This window comes from Lampetra planeri, chromosome 10 (genome assembly GCF_965212315.1).
Source record: "Lampetra planeri chromosome 10, kcLamPlan1.2.h2, whole genome shotgun sequence".
In the NCBI taxonomy this organism is placed as follows: domain Eukaryota; kingdom Metazoa; phylum Chordata; class Hyperoartia; order Petromyzontiformes; family Petromyzontidae; genus Lampetra; species Lampetra planeri.
The window spans coordinates 5,626,807-5,648,395 of NC_136116.1; the positions used below are offsets into that span (position 1 = coordinate 5,626,807).

At 40.5% G+C, this 21,589-nt stretch overlaps 1 protein-coding gene across 2 annotated transcripts; it reads right to left on the minus strand.

The window, feature by feature from the left end:
* Positions 1-3,166: 3,166 nt before the first annotated feature.
* LOC144720908 (acyl-CoA-binding domain-containing protein 5-like) lies at positions 3,167-21,396 on the minus strand. Of its 2 annotated transcripts, XM_078598054.1 has the most exons (11): positions 21,115-21,342; positions 19,407-19,521; positions 13,392-13,512; positions 12,417-12,489; positions 11,890-12,043; positions 11,607-11,741; positions 10,663-11,463; positions 5,277-5,479; positions 4,316-4,369; positions 4,128-4,234; positions 3,167-3,965 (listed from the first exon to the last, which is right to left on the minus strand). In XM_078598054.1, the coding sequence occupies exons 2-11, from the start codon at positions 19,480-19,482 to the stop codon at positions 3,953-3,955; spliced, it is 1,737 nt and encodes a 578-aa protein (XP_078454180.1). In that variant the 5' UTR covers positions 19,483-19,521; positions 21,115-21,342; the 3' UTR covers positions 3,167-3,952. The 2 variants fall into 2 exon arrangements, with proteins under 2 accessions (XP_078454180.1, XP_078454181.1); XM_078598055.1 differs by lacking the exon at positions 11,607-11,741 and having other exon boundaries at positions 21,115-21,396.
* Between the last annotated feature and the right edge of the window lie 193 nt (positions 21,397-21,589).

Consider the following 21,589-nt stretch of genomic DNA (forward strand, 5'->3'; position numbering starts at 1 on the left):
ATAGCGTGCGATGTCATCACTTTGGCCGAAAAGGATTTTATATTTAGCAGTGGATGTTTGTGTTTTTTGTAAGGTTTTGCACAAACCTCTGATCTGTTTTTCTGGTTTTCTTTAGAGTTATTCCCCAATAACAAAAAACACACATTTATAGAAACATTTATTTAATTTCGGATCAATTTTACGAGAGTTTTGGCCGCCCTTTCACAAACGGACAGAGATAGTGTGCAAAACATACATTTGAAAAATCGATTGAATTTCTTCAAGTGCATGCACTTACAAATAATATAACTTAATGATGACTAAGATAAAAAAAAACCATATCTCCTTCCGATAAATGCAATTACCGTAGTTTGCAGTACTGTATGTGCAACAGCCAGGTGGCTCAGCTGTAGGTTCACTCAGCCCATCATCAATAATTATTCATCCATCCAAGGCTGATAAAATTTGTACCACTCTGTGGAGAAATTAACAATGGTCTTCCTATGGATAAGCTCTCCCCTGCCCATAGGTTTTGGGCATTTTCAACACTTAGGGCTGTAAACGTATGCGCACCATCTCAGATGATCATTAGTGCAGAAAATAGCGTCAACTTTTGCTTTATATGCACAACAAATTTACATAAAATCATTTATTTAGCACGACCAATTCAACATATCTATAGTTATGGCAATAATATATATTTTAAAGGATTGATAAATGGCTGTGTTTAATAAAATAACAGAAATGGATAACATTTATCACTTTTTTTTACTCGAGTTTGACATTGTGTTTCCAGTTAGAAGTACGAGATATTACATACTCCAAAGGCATGTAATCAATGACCCGTCACGAATCAATGACTTAAGATTGCAAGTGGCTCTACGTGCTATGAAGGGACGTTGCCCGAAATTTGGCCTTTTCTAGTTCTTTTGATGGACGTGTTTAATTTATTTGGGCATACGCACCACTGCCAACGCAGTATCGCAAACAATTGTCAATAAATATTACAAATGTATTCAATACCCTTTTGCTTCTAAATGTATAAATGCTCTTACTTTCTGTGAGTGTAAGAACTGATATGAATGGATGAATTGTTACATAGTAATAACTCCAGATGAATTAGCAAAAATGCTCATTTTAATGGATGGATGGCAATTACTCCACATATGAATATTTATCCTTCACTGCATCCTAAATGCACTTATATATTATTAGTTTAAGTGTCTTAAGTAAAATGATCTTCTATATATATAAAAAAGGGAAATTTGTGAATGTGTTTAGCATACTTCCCGACATGCAACAAACTTGAAATTTGCCAGACTGTACACCATGCTAAAATTATTAAAATAGACTTTTGTATTTTGGGGGGGGGGTGCAATAATGGATATATTTTGCGCGGCAAGTGAGCGGTGACGTCACATCTGTGATGTGACCCACGCACGTGGAAGCGTCACGCAGTGTGCCTGCTCACGTCACCCCCCTCCCAACCCTCCGCGAGTAAAGTGCCATACAAATGTGTTGCAGGTCTAAGGCGTTCTTCGCGCAGCATTGCTTTATTATTCCAGTCGTTTACTGCCGTACGCACCCTCAAAGTTGTGTCTGCAGCAAGCACGTGTTTGTGTACCTATGGACGCGCGTATGTGTGGGGAGTGGTAGTGTAGTGGTTAGCGCGCTGCGCTACGAACCCGGCGACACGAGTTTGATTCCCACCTCACGGCCACCACCGGTGACGATTATTTGAACCGGTCCTGGGCCCTCCCCTAGGTCGACTCAGCCTCAAACAAGTAACTGGTGTGGTGTGTGAACATCGCCACTGGGGGGACAAAGGCGGCCGGGCGTGGTGAATCAAAGTCCAGGACGAAGCCGGGTAGTAAAGCTAGTTTTGTATATTAATGTACTATAGTTCATAAACCCTTTACTCTGCGTAAAGTGCAATCATTTGACAAATACAGCCAATCAAAGCAGTTATTTACACTTTTCATTTAGCACAGAAATCACTCTACTTGTACAATTAATGAGTCTCATTCACGTGATGCACATTTGTTCCTTTAAACCACAGTATCATTCACGAGGTTTACAACAGTGTGTAGTGTTCTTCATGGAGGCATACACTTGACTCGGAGGCAACACGTTCATTTAAACACCCCAACAGGGTAACTACATAAACATACGGGATAACGACATAGGTGATAGCCACTTTTGAGTATTAACTAAGCCACAACGGGGGAAACTACATTACTGAGTCAGTCAGTAACATTCTGACTGACCCACGATGCCGAGCAAAGACCGAAGATCGGAGTGACATAGCACCAAGGGTTGATTCCAGAGAACAGCCGCAATCGGGACTCGGCCTTTATAGGCCGTGGCGTGGCTCCGCCCTTGGCCACATCCCCTTCCAGATCCTTCCCGAAGGCTCTGGCCCCTACATCACGTGTCCCTCTCTCCCCCTTTTGAGCCCCCCTTGCCACCTCGTCCAGTCACGTGCCCTCTCGGGGTCACCCAGGCTGTCATGTCCTCACTCGACCTCTCTCTCACTGTCACCAGAACTATGCCTCCTAGGGCCTGATTCCTTGCCATACCCACTCTAGTGCCAGAGAGAGATCCAAGACACACAGCTCCACTCTTGTGACAGTAGCTAGCGCTAAACGCCATAGTGACCCCATTATGTCACTACAAATGAATGGGAATTAAAAAAAAACTTAACTTTTACAAACTAAACATAACTAAAGACCTTGAAATGTATTTACAGGTCTTATATATTGAATTAGATTTTTTTGTTCGTAAAATAGTCTAATTGGACAATTTCGAATGGAAGTCATTTTCTCATTTTCAAGCGAGGTCAAGGTGAGTTAATGTGTCGTCCTGCAATTACGGTACTCGCGTCTGCCACTGCTGTCAGATGGGCCTCCCACTATGTGGTCCTATTGTACCACACTGGAATGCAGTATATGTACAGTATGTATGAACTTATTTCGCATTGTACTTAAGAAATCGTGCTAATCGAAGGTGTGGGAAATAAAGGTATTGGAATAGGTGGGAATACCCACACTCTACCCCACCACACAACCTGCCAATCGACTAAATGGAGTGAAATACCGTAAAAGCAGTTTGCAAGGTAAAGGAATATACAAGTAAAAGACACGTGGGTACAGTGTCTGCCGCAATAAATGGCAACACATTGAATATGTCATGCGCATCCAATATTTTATTCAACAAAATTGAGATTTTGATATACATTACATTATTTTACAAAATTTTAACTGAAAGTGCTCATGACTAAAAATATAAATTATTCATCTCTACATTCATGTCTTGTGGCAACATTTGTCTGTTGCTTAATACTTTAACTGATTTAAGTCATGCATTAGCATCACGATGATATTTAAAAATTAGTGCAAAGTTGAACATTTAACGTACCATTTCGTATTTACTGCAATCAGTACGTCATACTTTTTACATTAACCATCACATTCTAAAATAAAACTCAAGCAGTGGTTATTTACCTTTAATATGTATCGGTCATCTACTGCATGAACATAATTTATACTCTAACGATTTTAAAGATTTACGGGGTTTATATCTGTAAACTTGACTTATTTTCAGTGAGGAGCCAATATTTCCTGATACCAATGGTGGACAAATCTATGAATGATAAACTCTTAAAGCCACTGATCGGCAACTTCATTAAAACGGAGGTGTGGAACCTAATACAATGGTACTTATCTCGAAAGGTTATTGTATTGGTGCTAGTGCAATCATGCAATTCAATTGTTTAATGCGAAACTAGAGCTGGCAATCCCAAAAGAGCAGAAGGCATGTTTAACAGCTTGCATATAAGTCATACAATCGGCATGCTAAACAGGATTACTTATTTTTATTGTAGAAGTAGTTTTTACATTCATCAGTTTTCTAAAACTACAATTTCATCATTCCTGGACGAATCATTGATTGTGAAAATATGAAGAAACCTTTGCTAGGCAGTTTTTCTGAAAAGTGGAAAAAACAAACAAATTTGAGTCAACATACATTATCGCCATTTTCTAAAGAAGAAACAAACGTGTGTCCTCAAGCCGTCGAGTGTTTGTTATGCAGTGTCATAAACTTCTTCATTAATCAAGCAATCACATGCCTGTATGGTAATTACTTACCTACGCCTTTTGAGAATGACACGGACAATCCACTGGGCGAAGAATGGCCACGCCAGAAGAAATAGCAGCGTTAGGCGTGACAGACCGGTGCGTTTTCCTGCAGCACGCTGTCAGAACAACATGTGCTCACTATTTGCAACAAGGACCAACCCTCGAAATCTGCTGTAAGCGACTTTGTTTACACTCACCAATCTTAACGGCACATGTCCTTCAACCCTCGTTGGAGATAGAGCCGACATAGCCTGAAAAAGAAAAGAATTCAACTTTTACAGTTAAATACACAATACACTATGCCTGTGACAAAATCACGTGACGTGCTACTGATCTCGTCAGATCACAGACACTAAGCAGGGTTTGCCTTAGATAGGCGACCACCATGCATAAAACAGGTGTTGTAGGCTGCTGCAGGGCTATGTCAGGGTGGTGCAGCAGCCTCTCCCCACTTTCACCAAACTGCACTGACAAGTATGGTGAAGTATGTTTAAATAACCTGCTCCGTGCAAGGAGGCCGTCATCCAGCAGTGGATTGCCAAAAGGGCTGTACATGGAAGCAAGTGTGGTCAGTACACAGCAACCTCTAACATACTTTCCAAAGATAAAATTCATAATTTGGATAAAGCATTGGTGTAAAATCAAGCCATAGATTTAAACAAAGTTGACATTAAGCAAAGATTAGCCCAACGTAGGTCAACAAATGCAGATTTGATTCTTGTTGGTTGCTGAAAATGTTTGGGTTTCAAATTAACATTTTGGGAGCATTAGTTCTCTAACAAGTAAACCCGTAAAAACAAAGTTTTTCACTATAAATCCTTTATATGCGTGGCGGCTAGAGTCTTCTCGTCCTCTGGCTTGAGATGGCTGCCACCTATGGGTCATATGATTGTCTGCCAGTATTAAGCAATTGGTAATAAAATATTTAATTTGTTTTCCCTAAACAGTGTAAAATTTTGGGAATTTTTTTTCACGAACATTGTCTCGCACAACGAGTCTGTGTGGAAAATGTCAGCTCGATTGGATCACGGGAAGTGGGTTAAAAAACGACCGAAAGATTTGCACGGTCGTAAGCAAGCACGCAAGCAAGCAAGCGAACTTAATATAAAGGATTTAAAAACAGGTTCATGTCACCCGAGCCAAATTTGTCACGCTGACCTGAGAGGAGACAAGTGCCTCCAAGCTTCCAAGCTGGCGCAGAACCCTCTCCATGTCCTCCTGCAGCCGCTGGAGGGTGATAGTGATTTGTTTGCTGATATTGAACGTCCGTCGTCTCGACTGGTCAAATTCATTGCTGCTGCCGCTAGTGCCAGCTGTTGGCTCCTCCATGCTTCCATCGACCAACATGGCGAGTCCTTGGCCTGGTGATGGATTTGGGTTGGTGGTAAAGCATTATAACTCTGCTCGCTTTTTTTAATGCCACATACAGCCGACTACATGAATGAGTTGGATTCAAGTGTTTTTCTACTATGCACCACACCACATGCAATAATATATCAGTAATAATATATCATAGAATTCTGGAAAATGCATATGAATACCAAATACAATTCTTTGGTTCTTTTCGGTTAAGTCACGTCTAAAAATAAAATAATAAATTAAAATAACATATTACGACGTTTCGATTGCAACACAAGCAATCATCATCAGGTATAAAAGAAATAGCAACAAAAAATCTAACTAGAAAACTATAGACAGACATACAAGCAGACAGACATCACAACGGCACACAGAGAGAGGACACACATCGGCACAAAGAGAGGGGTTGTCTCTATGACGGTCCCTTAAATATAGAGAGGGGGGGCGAGAACGGAGAGAGGGAGGGGGCAGAGAGAATTAGCATATCAATGAGTGTACGCCAACGTACTGCTGCTGCTGCAAGTAAGATGACAATGTGGAACGCGCACGCAAAATTGAAAACTAGGAGACAGGCACACGAAAATTAAATAACCCAGCAAAATATCGAAATGTGATGTAATACAACACAGAGAGTCGGTTAACACACAATTAACGCATAGCCTGGTTGATTACGTGTTTCAAAATTTGCTAAGTTAGAATTTTAAGTGTGAAAATTCCAAAGAGAGGACACAGGCAGAGAGAACAAATAGCCAGAAAGAAAAAGGATAAGCTTAAAACTTCCCCGTAGAAGTGGTTCAATCTTAATTTAGGAGCTTTCGTGACTGCAGGAATTATTCTTTGGTTCTTTTCGGTTAAGTCACGTCTAAAAATAAAATAATAAATTAAAATAACATATTACGACGTTTCGATTGCAACACAAGCAATCATCATCAGGTATAAAAGAAATAGCAACAAAAAATCTAACTAGAAAACTATAGACAGACATACAAGCAGACAGACATCACAACGGCACACAGAGAGAGGACACACATCGGCACAAAGAGAGGGGTTGTCTCTATGACGGTCCCTTAAATATAGAGAGGGGGGGCGAGAACGGAGAGAGGGAGGGGGCAGAGAGAATTAGCATATCAATGAGTGTACGCCAACGTACTGCTGCTGCTGCAAGTAAGATGACAATGTGGAACGCGCACGCAAAATTGAAGACTAGGAGACAGGCACACGAAAATTAAATAACCCAGCAAAATATCGAAATGTGATGTAATACAACACAGAGAGTCGGTTAACACACAATTAACGCATAGCCTGGTTGATTACGTGTTTCAAAATTTGCTAAGTTAGAATTTTAAGTGTGAAAATTCCAAAGAGAGGACACAGGCAGAGAGAACAAATAGCCAGAAAGAAAAAGGATAAGCTTAAAACTTCCCCGTAGAAGTGGTTCAATCTTAATTTAGGAGCTTTCGTGACTGCAGGAATTATTCTTTGGTTCTTTTCGGTTAAGTCACGTCTAAAAATAAAATAATAAATTAAAATAACATATTACGACGTTTCGATTGCAACACAAGCAATCATCATCAGGTATAAAAGAAATAGCAACAAAAAATCTAACTAGAAAACTATAGACAGACATACAAGCAGACAGACATCACAACGGCACACAGAGAGAGGACACGTCGTAATATGTTATTTTAATTTATTATTTTATTTTTAGACGTGACTTAACCGAAAAGAACCAAAGAATAATTCCTGCAGTCACGAAAGCTCCTAAATTAAGATTGAACCACTTCTACGGGGAAGTTTTAAGCTTATCCTTTTTCTTTCTGGCTATTTGTTCTCTCTGCCTGTGTCCTCTCTTTGGAATTTTCACACTTAAAATTCTAACTTAGCAAATTTTGAAACACGTAATCAACCAGGCTATGCGTTAATTGTGTGTTAACCGACTCTCTGTGTTGTATTACATCACATTTCGATATTTTGCTGGGTTATTTAATTTTCGTGTGCCTGTCTCCTAGTTTTCAATTTTGCGTGCGCGTTCCACATTGTCATCTTACTTGCAGCAGCAGCAGCAGTACGTTGGCGTACACTCATTGATATGCTAATTCTCTCTGCCCCCTCCCTCTCTCCGTTCTCGCCCCCCCTCTCTATATTTAAGGGACCGTCATAGAGACAACCCCTCTCTTTGTGCCGATGTGTGTCCTCTCTCTGTGTGCCGTTGTGATGTCTGTCTGCTTGTATGTCTGTCTATAGTTTTCTAGTTAGATTTTTTGTTGCTATTTCTTTTATACCTGATGATGATTGCTTGTGTTGCAATCGAAACGTCGTAATATGTTATTTTAATTTATTATTTTATTTTTAGACGTGACTTAACCGAAAAGAACCAAAGAATAATTCCTGCAGTCACGAAAGCTCCTAAATTAAGATTGAACCACTTCTACGGGGAAGTTTTAAGCTTATCCTTTTTCTTTCTGGCTATTTGTTCTCTCTGCCTGTGTCCTCTCTTTGGAATTTTCACACTTAAAATTCTAACTTAGCAAATTTTGAAACACGTAATCAACCAGGCTATGCGTTAATTGTGTGTTAACCGACTCTCTGTGTTGTATTACATCACATTTCGATATTTTGCTGGGTTATTTAATTTTCGTGTGCCTGTCTCCTAGTTTTCAATTTTGCGTGCGCGTTCCACATTGTCATCTTACTTGCAGCAGCAGCAGCAGTACGTTGGCGTACACTCATTGATATGCTAATTCTCTCTGCCCCCTCCCTCTCTCCGTTCTCGCCCCCCCTCTCTATATTTAAGGGACCGTCATAGAGACAACCCCTCTCTTTGTGCCGATGTGTGTCCTCTCTCTGTGTGCCGTTGTGATGTCTGTCTGCTTGTATGTCTGTCTATAGTTTTCTAGTTAGATTTTTTGTTGCTATTTCTTTTATACCTGATGATGATTGCTTGTGTTGCAATCGAAACGTCGTAATATGTTATTTTAATTTATTATTTTATTTTTAGACGTGACTTAACCGAAAAGAACCAAAGAATAATTCCTGCAGTCACGAAAGCTCCTAAATTAAGATTGAACCACTTCTACGGGGAAGTTTTAAGCTTATCCTTTTTCTTTCTGGCTATTTGTTCTCTCTGCCTGTGTCCTCTCTTTGGAATTTTCACACTTAAAATTCTAACTTAGCAAATTTTGAAACACGTAATCAACCAGGCTATGCGTTAATTGTGTGTTAACCGACTCTCTGTGTTGTATTACATCACATTTCGATATTTTGCTGGGTTATTTAATTTTCGTGTGCCTGTCTCCTAGTTTTCAATTTTGCGTGCGCGTTCCACATTGTCATCTTACTTGCAGCAGCAGCAGCAGTACGTTGGCGTACACTCATTGATATGCTAATTCTCTCTGCCCCCTCCCTCTCTCCGTTCTCGCCCCCCCTCTCTATATTTAAGGGACCGTCATAGAGACAACCCCTCTCTTTGTGCCGATGTGTGTCCTCTCTCTGTGTGCCGTTGTGATGTCTGTCTGCTTGTATGTCTGTCTATAGTTTTCTAGTTAGATTTTTTGTTGCTATTTCTTTTATACCTGATGATGATTGCTTGTGTTGCAATCGAAACGTCGTAATATGTTATTTTAATTTATTATTTTATTTTTAGACGTGACTTAACCGAAAAGAACCAAAGAATAATTCCTGCAGTCACGAAAGCTCCTAAATTAAGATTGAACCACTTCTACGGGGAAGTTTTAAGCTTATCCTTTTTCTTTCTGGCTATTTGTTCTCTCTGCCTGTGTCCTCTCTTTGGAATTTTCACACTTAAAATTCTAACTTAGCAAATTTTGAAACACGTAATCAACCAGGCTATGCGTTAATTGTGTGTTAACCGACTCTCTGTGTTGTATTACATCACATTTCGATATTTTGCTGGGTTATTTAATTTTCGTGTGCCTGTCTCCTAGTCTTCAATTTTGCGTGCGCGTTCCACATTGTCATCTTACTTGCAGCAGCAGCAGTACGTTGGCGTACACTCATTGATATGCTAATTCTCTCTGCCCCCTCCCTCTCTCCGTTCTCGCCCCCCCTCTCTATATTTAAGGGACCGTCATAGAGACAACCCCTCTCTTTGTGCCGATGTGTGTCCTCTCTCTGTGTGCCGTTGTGATGTCTGTCTGCTTGTATGTCTGTCTATAGTTTTCTAGTTAGATTTTTTGTTGCTATTTCTTTTATACCTGATGATGATTGCTTGTGTTGCAATCGAAACGTCGTAATATGTTATTTTAATTTATTATTTTATTTTTAGACGTGACTTAACCGAAAAGAACCAAAGAATAATTCCTGCAGTCACGAAAGCTCCTAAATTAAGACCAAATACAATTGTCTAGCTTTTTTGTCCTTTGCAAAGGCATTTGATTCAGTGGGAATGTATGCAGACATTAAAACTCTAACAAAGCAAAGCATATTGCTCCAACATGTTATTATCAATGCCAAATATGTTCTTAATAATACAATTTTTTATTTTTGTATTATTTCCCTTCTACGTGACTTTACCAAAAGAACCAAGAATATGAATCCCTGCAGTCACGAAAGCTTTAAATTAAAATGCCAAATATGTCATATTTGGGAGTTATAACCCAACCGATAATAGGTGCTGCATATTCTCAGATTAACATAATCCATTGTATTTTATATAACATTAACTCTCTTTTGGTCTTCACACCTGACAGGCTTACAGTGACAACATTACCTTTACTCTATTTAAGATCGAAACAGGAAGACGTTTTCACAATTCTGGAAAATTTCCTGAAGCTGTTTGTAATAACCAGCGAAACGTCCTCAAATTGTAAATGTTGTGGGTTTAGTCTGCAACACACCGGTGTGCTGAAGTAGTAACTAATTGGCACGTTTTGTTCACGTGACAAATCTTACTAATTGGCTGTTGGGTGGCGGTGGGTTAACACTACTTTTATATTTACGCGATAGAACCGCTTTTTTTTTATTATGCAAATATTAAATATTTACAATAGTTTCATAACTCATTTTGTTGATTAAATAAATATTTCTATTGGATCTTTTTGCCAGTATCAAACTATGAAAAATAAGAATAGGTTTTACCCTTTTTGGCAATAAAACAGGTGTTAATTTTGTAAAACACAAAATAGATACCTTGTAGCAAAACATGCAAACAAATATTGTTAATCACCTTTTTCCGCTTGATTCTTGAATTTTTCAGTGTCTTCATTTAGGATTTCCTTACCATGAAGTTGAATAATACATTGTGAGGCACAAATTGTCCCTTCCCTGTAATGGATACCATTCTTTTCTGGCGACATTCCTTCTCCACTATGGATCATTTTACTTTTTCTTTCAAAATGAGGTGGCCTAAACGAGCCATTGAGAAGCATCTGCTGGCCACGATATGTCTTGAATTTAGTTTCGTCATTGACAGGGCAGTTAAGTTGGGCTCTGCTATGTTCCATACCCTCTGTGGCTTCTTCAACATTGAGGTGTTCCATGGAGTCACAGTAATGTTCGCTGTCCGAATCACCTGTGAAATGTGGCAAAATTACACCTCCATCTATTGCAGACCGTTTTAGTCTGCCACTCAGAGAGATTGTGATTTCATCCGATGCACTGCCTTCTTCTCCTTCAACGTGTCTCAGCATAAGCAAAGGCTCCTGTTCCACTGTAAAGGAGCTTATTTTGCTTTCATCTGGGTTGCTGCCTTTGGCTGCTGTATCTGCCATAAAGTTGACACCTTGGAGTTGGGTGCATCCAGAGGCTGGAAGATTGAGCAAACTCCTCTCAGGGGAAAAGGACTTCTCATGCTGTAAATGTTCATCCTGGTGCAAACAGTTCATCTTTGGTTTATTGGTTTCATCTTTTTGGAGGGATTTTAAAGCAGTGCCCGTTGTAGCAGTCAAAGGGAATCCATTATGTTCACCCAAAGCAGGACCGTCAGCTGCATGTTCGTTCATCTGACGATTTTTCATTCGCTTTTTTTCTGAGAAAAAGAAACACGTAAAAATTAATTTTATATTACTTTTAAGACTTGCATTGTACATTTAAAATACCAGTTAAAGCATATGCAAATGTGAAAACGTCACAATGAAAGAGTGCCATTTATTGCAGTCTACAAATGTTTACTGTTTCTTTCATCATCAAGATAATCTTCAGTGTCATATTTTCCATTTAAATTTATGTCATGACATTTTGAATCAAGGCTCTGCTGTGGGTCTTTGCCATTCTGCATGGGAGAAGACTTATGCCAGTCATTTGGTTCTGCAATACAGGCACACGCACACCGATATTTTCCACAACTCACCCTGTTTTGAGGTTTCATACAGGTCTCATGCAATTCTGTCCGTATTTCAAATGCACATTTATTATTTGTGCAGGTTAGACAAATGCATACTTAATAATTGCTTACCCAAGCTCAGGTATTTGGGGTAGTCCGATATGTTTGGTAGGTTCAAGTTTTGTTTTGTCGATATGTTCAGGCTATTGTCTACGATCTCGTAAAAAGGACCAAGCGTGAGAAGAAATTCTTCCACTCGGTCTGTAATGGGCAACATTTCCAATATCTGTAATGACAAAGTTAATAACCATTGTTAATATAAAACATTAACTTATTATGCTTTCATGTTTTCTGCACTATGAACCTGGCGACCTGAGTTCGATTCCCGGTCATGGCTAACATCAGTGGTGAGTGATAGCTGAACCGGTCCTGACCTACTCACCTTCACCCAGTCTCACTGACCAGCTTGGTGAAGTTTAGTCAAACAACACCCATAACCAACATGGCGTCAGGAAGCATTCATCCAACAGTGTATTGAAAAAGGTCTGTAAATTAATACTTATCCTTTATTATATATATTACCATATTATAGCTTGTCTTGACTCTTTCTGTGCAAAACTACAAGACAGGTACCTTTCTGCTTACGTAGACATACATACCTGCTTGATTTCATTCACGTACTCAACCATGGCCTCTTCCTTTGACATCTGACTCAGTGCATTCCAGGCATCCCTGGCAGATTTATGCAAAAAAAAACTGTACTCGGCTATACATGTTCAACATCATTATCGACAAATTAACAAAGCATTTGATTATAGACTGTTGCAGTGGAAGTTGCACTTCAAAAGGGCCAAAGGGGAAAATGAATATCATGCAAAATCATATAGTTAACATAAAAAAACTATATTAGCAGGTTGCTTAATGTAGGTTAACACAAAGCAACAGCTAGACATGATACAGTTACTGGAAAAAACAAGTGCTCATTTTGATATCTCATTAATGAGACAATATTTGATATTAAAAAAAAATAGATGCAACTCTCCAAAATAACCTCCACTGTAAAAAAGGAAACTAAAGTGACATGTAAAATATGTATGTTTGCATGTCAACGCTAATCATGTTGGTCAATTTTTTTTTTATTTTAAGCCACTTTGGAATGCATGATAATTCCATTCCACATTTCAATTTAGAGTAAACATAAAACTGTTTTATAAATCGAATGCTGGATGAGGGCCTCCCCACACAGTATAGCTCACAGAGGTTATTTGACGATACATCATATTGCTGACTGACCAGTGTGGATTGGTCAAAGTAAGCAGCCTAGAGGTGAGGGCATAGAAAAACAATGGATTTAGTTGAACTGCCATCTGCTGCCCACTACGTAGCCCCACATAATGACAACCTGTTTGTGCATGGTGGTCACCCATCCAAGCACTATCCAGGGTCATCCCTTCTCAGCTTCCAAGACAGGATCAGGAACATTCCAGTCAATTTGGCCATATGCTCTATTTAACCCAGTTTACAGTACACAATAAAAGTATACAATATAGAAGCAAACACGTCTTTTGAAGCCAAAATCATATTGATTTGTAACACGTGAAAATATCTGTGTCAACATCATTTGCTTCCTCTACCACTTTTGGCGTCCAAGTGGGTCCCAGAAAGAAGGCCTTGAGATGTTGCATGGCCCCCGTGTGGCTTGCTTAAAGAATCCGTACAGTCTCAGCATGACCTCATTGGACGGCTGGACTGATCCTAAAACAGCACATGTGAAGAAAAAAAAAAGGAAATTTTGTTTCCACACTGAAGTTCGTGACAGCGTTATCTTTAAGCTGGGCTAATCCATTTATTTAAGTAACCAATTTATCGCTTTTCGGGTTCACCTACACGACTAAATCGGGGAACACGAAAATATCTCACGAAAGAAAGTCTCACCTCTCCATGTTTGCCGCCGCTGAACGCGAGGCGGTGGCGGGACTTAGCGATTTCATTGGCTTTATCAACTGCCGCACACTGGCTGTGAGAGGCAGGCTGCGTGAGATTCCGCTATTTTTAAAGAAGCCTGAATAATCAACCACAAAAGCACTAGTAGATTACAAATTTTAGTCAATTATTCAACTTAATTGACTCATCAATCTGGCTCTATTTGTTTTTAGTTCATGACATTGGCTGACATCATGGGACCTCATTTGCTAGTACCAAAATATGAGAATAGGTTTTCCCCTTTTTTCTGGCAACAAAACAGGTGTTAAGATGTTAAAACACCAAACCGAAACCTTTTACAAGGAATCATGTCTGCATTAACCACAATACTCGTGGTCAGAATGTAAACAAAAAACATGAGACTGGGCTCGAAAGAAGCTGTCTCTGGTGTGGACCAATCAGTTTCAAAGACAATGCATATATTATCAGAGTATGTTTTTTGTTTGCATTCTGACCACAAGTATTGTGGTTAATGCAGACATGATTCCTTGTACAAGGTTGAAGTTTGGTGTTTTAACATCTTAACACCTGTTTTGTTGCCAGAAAAAAGGGGGAAACCTATTCTCAGACATTGGCTGACATTCTAAGTTTCCAGAAATTGAATGCAAAATGGAGTGAAATGTCAGACATTTAGACAATTTTGCATGTACAAAACACCTGCTAATGTAATTGACAACCAATTATGGAAGTCCCTTGATTATCCATATTAATTAGGACCATGTGCCAATTGAAGAGCGCTGGTTTGGTTATTAAATATATGTCCCTGCGGATTTGTCATGCACATATTACACACAAATGCCACCTGCGCATAGGTTTTTCGTTATTTTCCCAATGGTTCTGTATTCCACGTAGAATGACGCTTCGCTGAGAAGACCACACATAGGTTGTACTAAAGCACCATTCTGCAAGATACAGGACTCTGTATAGGGGAAAAGCTTAAGTGTGTCACCTAGGCAGGCATTGGAAGTGAATAGGTTACAAAAAATAGTTTTTCCACACCATTAGAAACAGCTCTTTGTCATTTATCCATCTCATGTCATCTTCATAATGGAGGGTTGATGTCCAAGACAGATACTTTCTATATTTCACGATCTTCAGCATCTCTCGTAGAGGTATCTGTCCAACTATTCACATTTTTCCTTCCTCTTCCCTACCAGTTTCCCCTGCAGAATCATCTATGTCATTTCTGCAGCTGACCTACCTAGGGTATGTTCTTGTATATGCCACCTTCCTTTTTATTAGGCTTCCTGTTAATTCTTCATAAACACGATTGCCAAAAATGCTGGTAAAGATTTGAGTGAGCTTCAGTTTGCTATTATCATAGTAATGTGCCAGGCATAGCTGATACTCATTTACAAGCATAGTGATCTATTATTACACACAGGAATTCACTACACTGCATGTGACCAACAGAGGTACCTGCAAGGTGTCCGTCAAAAGTACAAGTATAGACCCTTTTTTCTTCTTGGTTCTTTCGGTAAAGTCACGTAGAAGGGAAATAATAAAATAATAAAAATAAAACATAATAAAATCATTCTCACGACGTTTCGGCCACAACGCAAGCAGCCATCCTCAGGTGAAGAACAGGTCTGTCGGGAAGACAGCGTCTGAATGAAACACCCCAGGCTTGGAGCGTATATTTAGACAGACCTGTTCTTCACCTGAGGACGGCTGCTTGCGTTGTGGCCGAAACGTCGTGATAATTATTTTATTCTGTTTTATTTTTATTATTTCCCTTCTATGTGACTTTACCGAAAGAACCAAGAAGATGAATCCCTGCAGTCACGAAAGCTTTAAATCGAAATATAGACCCTTTGACAATACTGTATACTGAAGGATAATGGCCTCCTCATGCCATGTGGGCTCTGGGGTATATTCACCATACTTCACCACACTTGTCAGTGTGGGTTGGTTGAAAGCAGGAAGCGTAGATGTATATAAGTCACGTTATTCGACAGATCAGAAGCGTGGTATTTTAATGCTTTATTCCATCAAAATTGGGGTCTAAAGTCAATCCTTGCTTCAAGGGCAAACTGCTGTAGACAGTAATTTTAGGTGACATGAATGAACATGATTCACAAAAATAAGTATTTTGATTGATACGGGCTCTGCAAAGTTTTTTAAATGGCAGCTAGAGAAACAGACTGACATCCAATATTAAACTGAATGTGCATACAACTTATTCTGGTGATGATGACCAGTCACTTTTATGAACTACTTCTTGTGATGATGAGCAGACTGTTTACGAGCTGGCTCTTTAATACATTTACTTGCAGTCAACTGAATGAGATACAACCATTCGATTCCATGCTTTTTATGTCTGTCGTAAACAAGGCTGCAACAAAACTGGTGCCATAATGAATGCATGCTATTACAAAATAATCATGTACAGTTTATTCTGTGGAGAAAGGTCATGGCTGTGGATGGAAAATGTAACCGAAATATGCCTATCCCTTGTACCAGCATGGCAAGTGGTGGTGGCCACAGAGGTGCTTGCATTGTATTGCTAGGTTACTAAAATAGACTCCACAAATTATGGTTGTAAAGTGGGCACCTGATTGGTGCCTTAAAGTCAAGAGCTATATCCGCCACAGCAAACATCATTGCAAGTACAGCAAACCCTCTTCTATCCACAACGCTTACATTCTTGAAAATGCTTGTGAATACAGAATTAGCAAAAGCAGAAACCTTGTTCCAATGGTAAAAATGGGGTTATGTTCCTGGTACGAGTGCACATAGGGGGGAAAAGGTAAATGTTTCATCACAATGACTATAATATATAAATGTCATATTGTAAAGAACAATGTGTTTTTTACGCACAATAGAGAAGGGGATTGCTGCGAGACTGAGGACTAAATGTTGCAGCCGAGGGGGTGTGCCCAATCTTCGCAGACAGTTTCAAATGCAATATTCTGCGCGTACTTCCCCGGTGTCAGTGGTCTGGCACGTACATTCACGAATACTGTAGTCCAACGGGTCACAAATAAGGAATTAGTCTCCAGCTAGTAGCTCGCAAATATGCAAAATTCTCGAATTCAGATCTCGTGCATTGCGAAAGTTTACTGTACTGCCAACCTTGCCTGAGTGTCAGGTATGGATGGGTATACACAGCAGTCGTCGGTCTCCGAGACCAATCCTTGGTATTGATGCCAGTTTGAGGACATTTTCTCAAGTCTCAAGTTCTTCACCTTGGCCTCAGCGGTATGGCCTCAGTCTGAAAACATGGCATAGAGGCACCCCACCTTGACACTGGCCTCAGCATAGAGGATCCAGCTTTGACTGGCCTTGACATTAGTCTCGACCTAAAAAGCTCCTGACCTCGATCTCAACCTTAGCCTTGTGGGTCTCAACCTAGAATATAAGATTGATGCACAGAAATGCATCAAGCAGTGTGTAGCATAAGGATATTCTGTAACAAGAGCCCCTAGGGGCAGTGTTAACAAACATTGTAGAAGCTGTGACAGCAGCTTGGTGCCAAAGATAATCACTCTAAATGCACCTGATTTTGTTAAATATTGGAAGCTAAGCAGTCTTGGGCCTGGTTTGTACTTTTATGGTTAAGCAACAAAGATTACCAAGTATTGTAGTCATGGGGTTGTGAGGCGGCCATAGGACAGTACATTTAACCCCGAGGACACGTGGGTTTCATCCAAGTTCTCTGATTTCCTCCTACATGCCAAAACACTCAATAATAGTGCTAACCAAACCCAATGCAGGTCCCTCCAAAAACAGATGCTTAATGCTCAGTAAAACTTTCTATACAAATGTCTGGCATGTGTATAAGTACATCTACACAGGTTCCTTTTGTGCCAGTAGGATTAGGTTGCATTAGCACTTTGCACAAGTAATCTTAGATATTATGGGCATGCCCAAGGTCACCTTGGACAACTGCACAAGTCAACTTAACCTTGTGAGAGTAGTTTATACTGCTGACCAATATTAGAGTTAATGACATTTCGACACCTTGCACAAAACAGTAAAGTAGGAACCTACAGCCCCCAGGCGAAATAAGATACGTAACCCAATTCCATATGGGCTGCAAGGATTTTGGCCACATTAAAAACGGGTACTAGAGGGGTATATGTTCAACCTGACACCACCATGTTTCTAGTTTTATCATGTTTAATCACCTGTAAAGGTGAGCCCAAATATGTTTGCTCTATTATTGAATAACGCTAAGGTGTGTATTAACGTGTGGTTACCTGCTAAAATTTCCATTTGGCCCTTATAGTAAGGATAAGATTCTCTACCCCTGCAGTAGATTGACCACAGGTCTCCTACATACAGGTGCCACATCTGAGGTACAACAAGCCAGGATGTATCATGGGAAGAAAAATATCTTATTAATTACCAGAAGATGGGAGAACATGTGTAAATGTTTTGTCTTGAGTGGTGTATATCTATGTAACTGACAAAAACTGACTTGAATGTCCAAGGAAGCCTTACAGGTTTCCAAGAATAGCTACCTAAAACAGATATATACAGTACCGTATACTCAGATCTCCAATCTGTGTTTCCACACAAAAAATAGAAACATGTTTTAGTCCATTAGCCAGACCAATATTACCTTCTGGTTCTCGTCAGGTCAAGAGTTTACTTGCTTAAACGCATTCGACTTGATATTGATCTGGAAACCCATTCATCTGATGGACTAAAATATGCTTATTAAACAAATGCTGCTGCATTATCAGTTACTGGCAAGAGGAGCACTCAATATACAGACATTTCCCGGAGATATGAACGCCCGACTTACAAACATCTGCACTTACATGTGAACCGCCATAAGATGATATTCTTTTTAACCACCCGAATTGCAAACGTTTGCTTGTCCAGTAAGGTCTCAGAGTACGTGAGGGTTAAGTTCTGTGTGCCTCTGCGTAAGTGCGAATTCGCGTAAGTTGGGGTTCGCCTATACGAGGGTATATAAAATGTAAGCATGTATATAAAATGTATATAAATACATAAATGTTTAATAAAGTACAGTACTGTGCAGTAAATTATTCACTAATCATATGTATATAATATATACGAAAGATGCTAATTGGGTGTACTCATTTCTTGCACGGGCGATACAGTTACACACCATCAAATAAACGTTCACGTGATGGCGGGGCATGATTTGACTCGTTTCCCGCCCCGTTTGTGTAGCGAAAGTATGAGTCACAAGTGTAAGTATGGATCGGGGTCGGTCGCGTATGAGTGCGTCTGCGTACTCTGAGCCCGCGTACTCTGACACCTTACTGTTCTTACGAACCGAACCGCAGAACAATTTTGTTCGGTGGAACGATCCTCCGCAGGATGTAATGAGTCCCAGCATCCCGTGTGATGCACGACGGTGAACCGTTTGACTCAATAAAACAGGTTTTTTTATTTTCATACACCTTATTTTATGTTTTATTCAATATACAGTATACCGTATGTACAATTAAAGATTGAGTTCCGACAAACAAACAAATCGACTTACGAACGGATCTCAAGAACGTAACCAGTTCGTAAGTCGAGGACTGCATGTAAGCCCTATTTAATGCAAAACGCTATCGGTTTGTGTACCTCCAAAAGAGGCCAACACTGAGGAAAGCAGGCCAGGTGACACAACTCTGCAGGTCCGCAGCCATAATGCTGGCGATGCTGATACCCCGAAAACCATGACACAAGGGAGGACTCACCGTTGTTAGGTAGACTCTGAATAAGCTTAACAGCCGCATCAAACTGCTTTTGATGCTGAGATCCGCCGTCTGCCATTGGGAACCCTGCCTCGCCTTCCTATAACACCGGACTCACCTGGAGAGAGAGAAAGAGAGAGGAACAAGTTGGTTTTATATTGATTTGAGACACGGATGGTCTCGTTTAACCAGTTTCCTGGCCGTTCTGCAAGGGAGATCCGTGGTGTTCGAGCATAGCCGTAAATATTTTAGAGAACAAACGCAGGGTACTTAAGAAATATTGCACAACTAATAACAAACGAGGTGTTTAACAATCTAAGCACAATCAAAGTGTGCAAATGCGACGAGAGCAAGCGGCGCCAAAGAAAGTTGGGTACAGGTGGCAGCAAAGTAAGCGGAATGTGTCCATAGTCTAGTCAAACAGTGGCATACACACACGCCAATCGAAAAACAACAGGACACATGTAGGAGCCCAAGAAAGTTCGGTACAGGTGCAAATAAACACCGTGTTTTGGCCGAATCGAGAGGTAAAGAATGGGTAGTGAAGGGAGGGAAGCAAGCTATAGATGAGCATCATCATAATCATCGTCATAATCATCGATTGCATGATAATCATTGGTCTTTGTACAACTGTCGAGAATCTGAATTGGACACAATTGTGATACTGTACGGTATCACAAGATCAGAATCAGAAAGGGTTTTTTTTATTCGCCATGAAAGTTCGCAGACAAGGAATTTACTTTGGCAGGAAGGTGCTTACATTCAACATATAGGAATCTTAAATCTTAAATAAGTGGTGTACAAGTCGAACTATACTAAATGTACAAAGTCTAACTAATACTAAGGGGCTAACGTATGTAAAAAAATTGAATAAAATAAAATATAAAATAGCTATAATATACAATATAAAAATACAAAAATACAAATAAGGTAAATCAAGTGACTGCATCATCCATGTCATGGCATTCAAACGCAGTTATCCGTACGCTTAACATCGGTAACTTTAAAGGGGAACAAGTAGCTCTGATGATGATGTCGAAGAGGATGAGGGCATTCATACAACAGTGCTTAGACAATGCGTGCAATAACAGGACATTTGATGAACTTCGTTCGCACCGTACATAGCCAACCTTGCTAATCGGAGGTGATTATGGGGATGCATTCATCCAGTCGTCGATAACTGCGGATGACGATACTGGAGATGCATTCATCAAAGTGGATTTGCAATAAACACGACGGTCAGGCCACTGTCCAGCAGTGGATTAGGCTAAGGCTATTATAATAACATGGGAGCCTTGGTCCAGAAGTGAATGAACAATCGATCATGGAGATGCATTCATTCAGCAGCGGATAAGACCACACACACACACACCTGTCAACCCCTTATGAGTGCCTACATTATTACAGAACAATTCAGACCTTATCGTTCACCCCTTGCCCCTTATAAATCCCAACATTCATCCTGCAATGCCCCATCACAAGGGAGAAACACAAACAAATAAGACACAAAAAAACATCTTGTTGTTGCAAACTCAATTTCCCTGTACAAGAACACGGGGTATAAACCGTGTGGCTTTAACACGGTGTGAAACCATAACGTGACGACGTTAGTGTCCATATTGTCCACTACAAACAGCATTGACTTGCACAGAAGCAGCAGCAGCATTAACGCCACCCCACGGGCATCGAACCTTGCACGTCTGACACTCACCAATGCGTCTGGCCCACGGCCCCGCTTTGTCGCTTGCTATTTGTCGCACCAGGACGACGTCTCGTTGGTAACCTCCTCGAGGACACTGATGATGTCGCCGCCGTCGCCGTCGTCGTTTTCGCTTCAATCCCCCGCCGCCGCCGCCACAGCCGCCACAGCGGCACTTTGCTGCGGCGTTGAGATGTCACGGACCCCTTCGAGCTCTGCTTCAACAACACTCTCTTCCCCTCTCGTCTCACACCCACACCGCCCGCCACCAACCCCGAGTCTCTCTCTCTGTCTGTGTCACTAAAGTAGCCGCCTTCACCTTTGGCAGACTTGCTCAGTGCTGCCCCCCGTCGTTTTGGAGTGGGACAGCGCTTCTTCATCCATTGTTCCACCCCCCCTCCCTCACCGCTGACCCCTGACCCCGGTTGGCTGCCGAGGTTGTGGTGGTGGCTTTGCGGTTGGTGGCTTTGCAGTGGAAAGATGGGTT

Coding starts and splice junctions, on each gene's coding strand:
- LOC144720908 (XM_078598054.1), bottom strand. CDS start 19,482: ATGGCAGACGGCGGATCTCAGCATCAAAAGCAGTTTGATGCGGCTGTT. Junction 12,044..12,416: donor ACGTGAATGAAATCAAGCAG/GTATGTATGTCT, acceptor TTGTCATTACAG/ATATTGGAAATGTTGCCCAT. Junction 5,480..10,662: donor CAAGAATCAAGCGGAAAAAG/GTGATTAACAAT, acceptor ATCCATCACCAG/GCCAAGGACTCGCCATGTTG.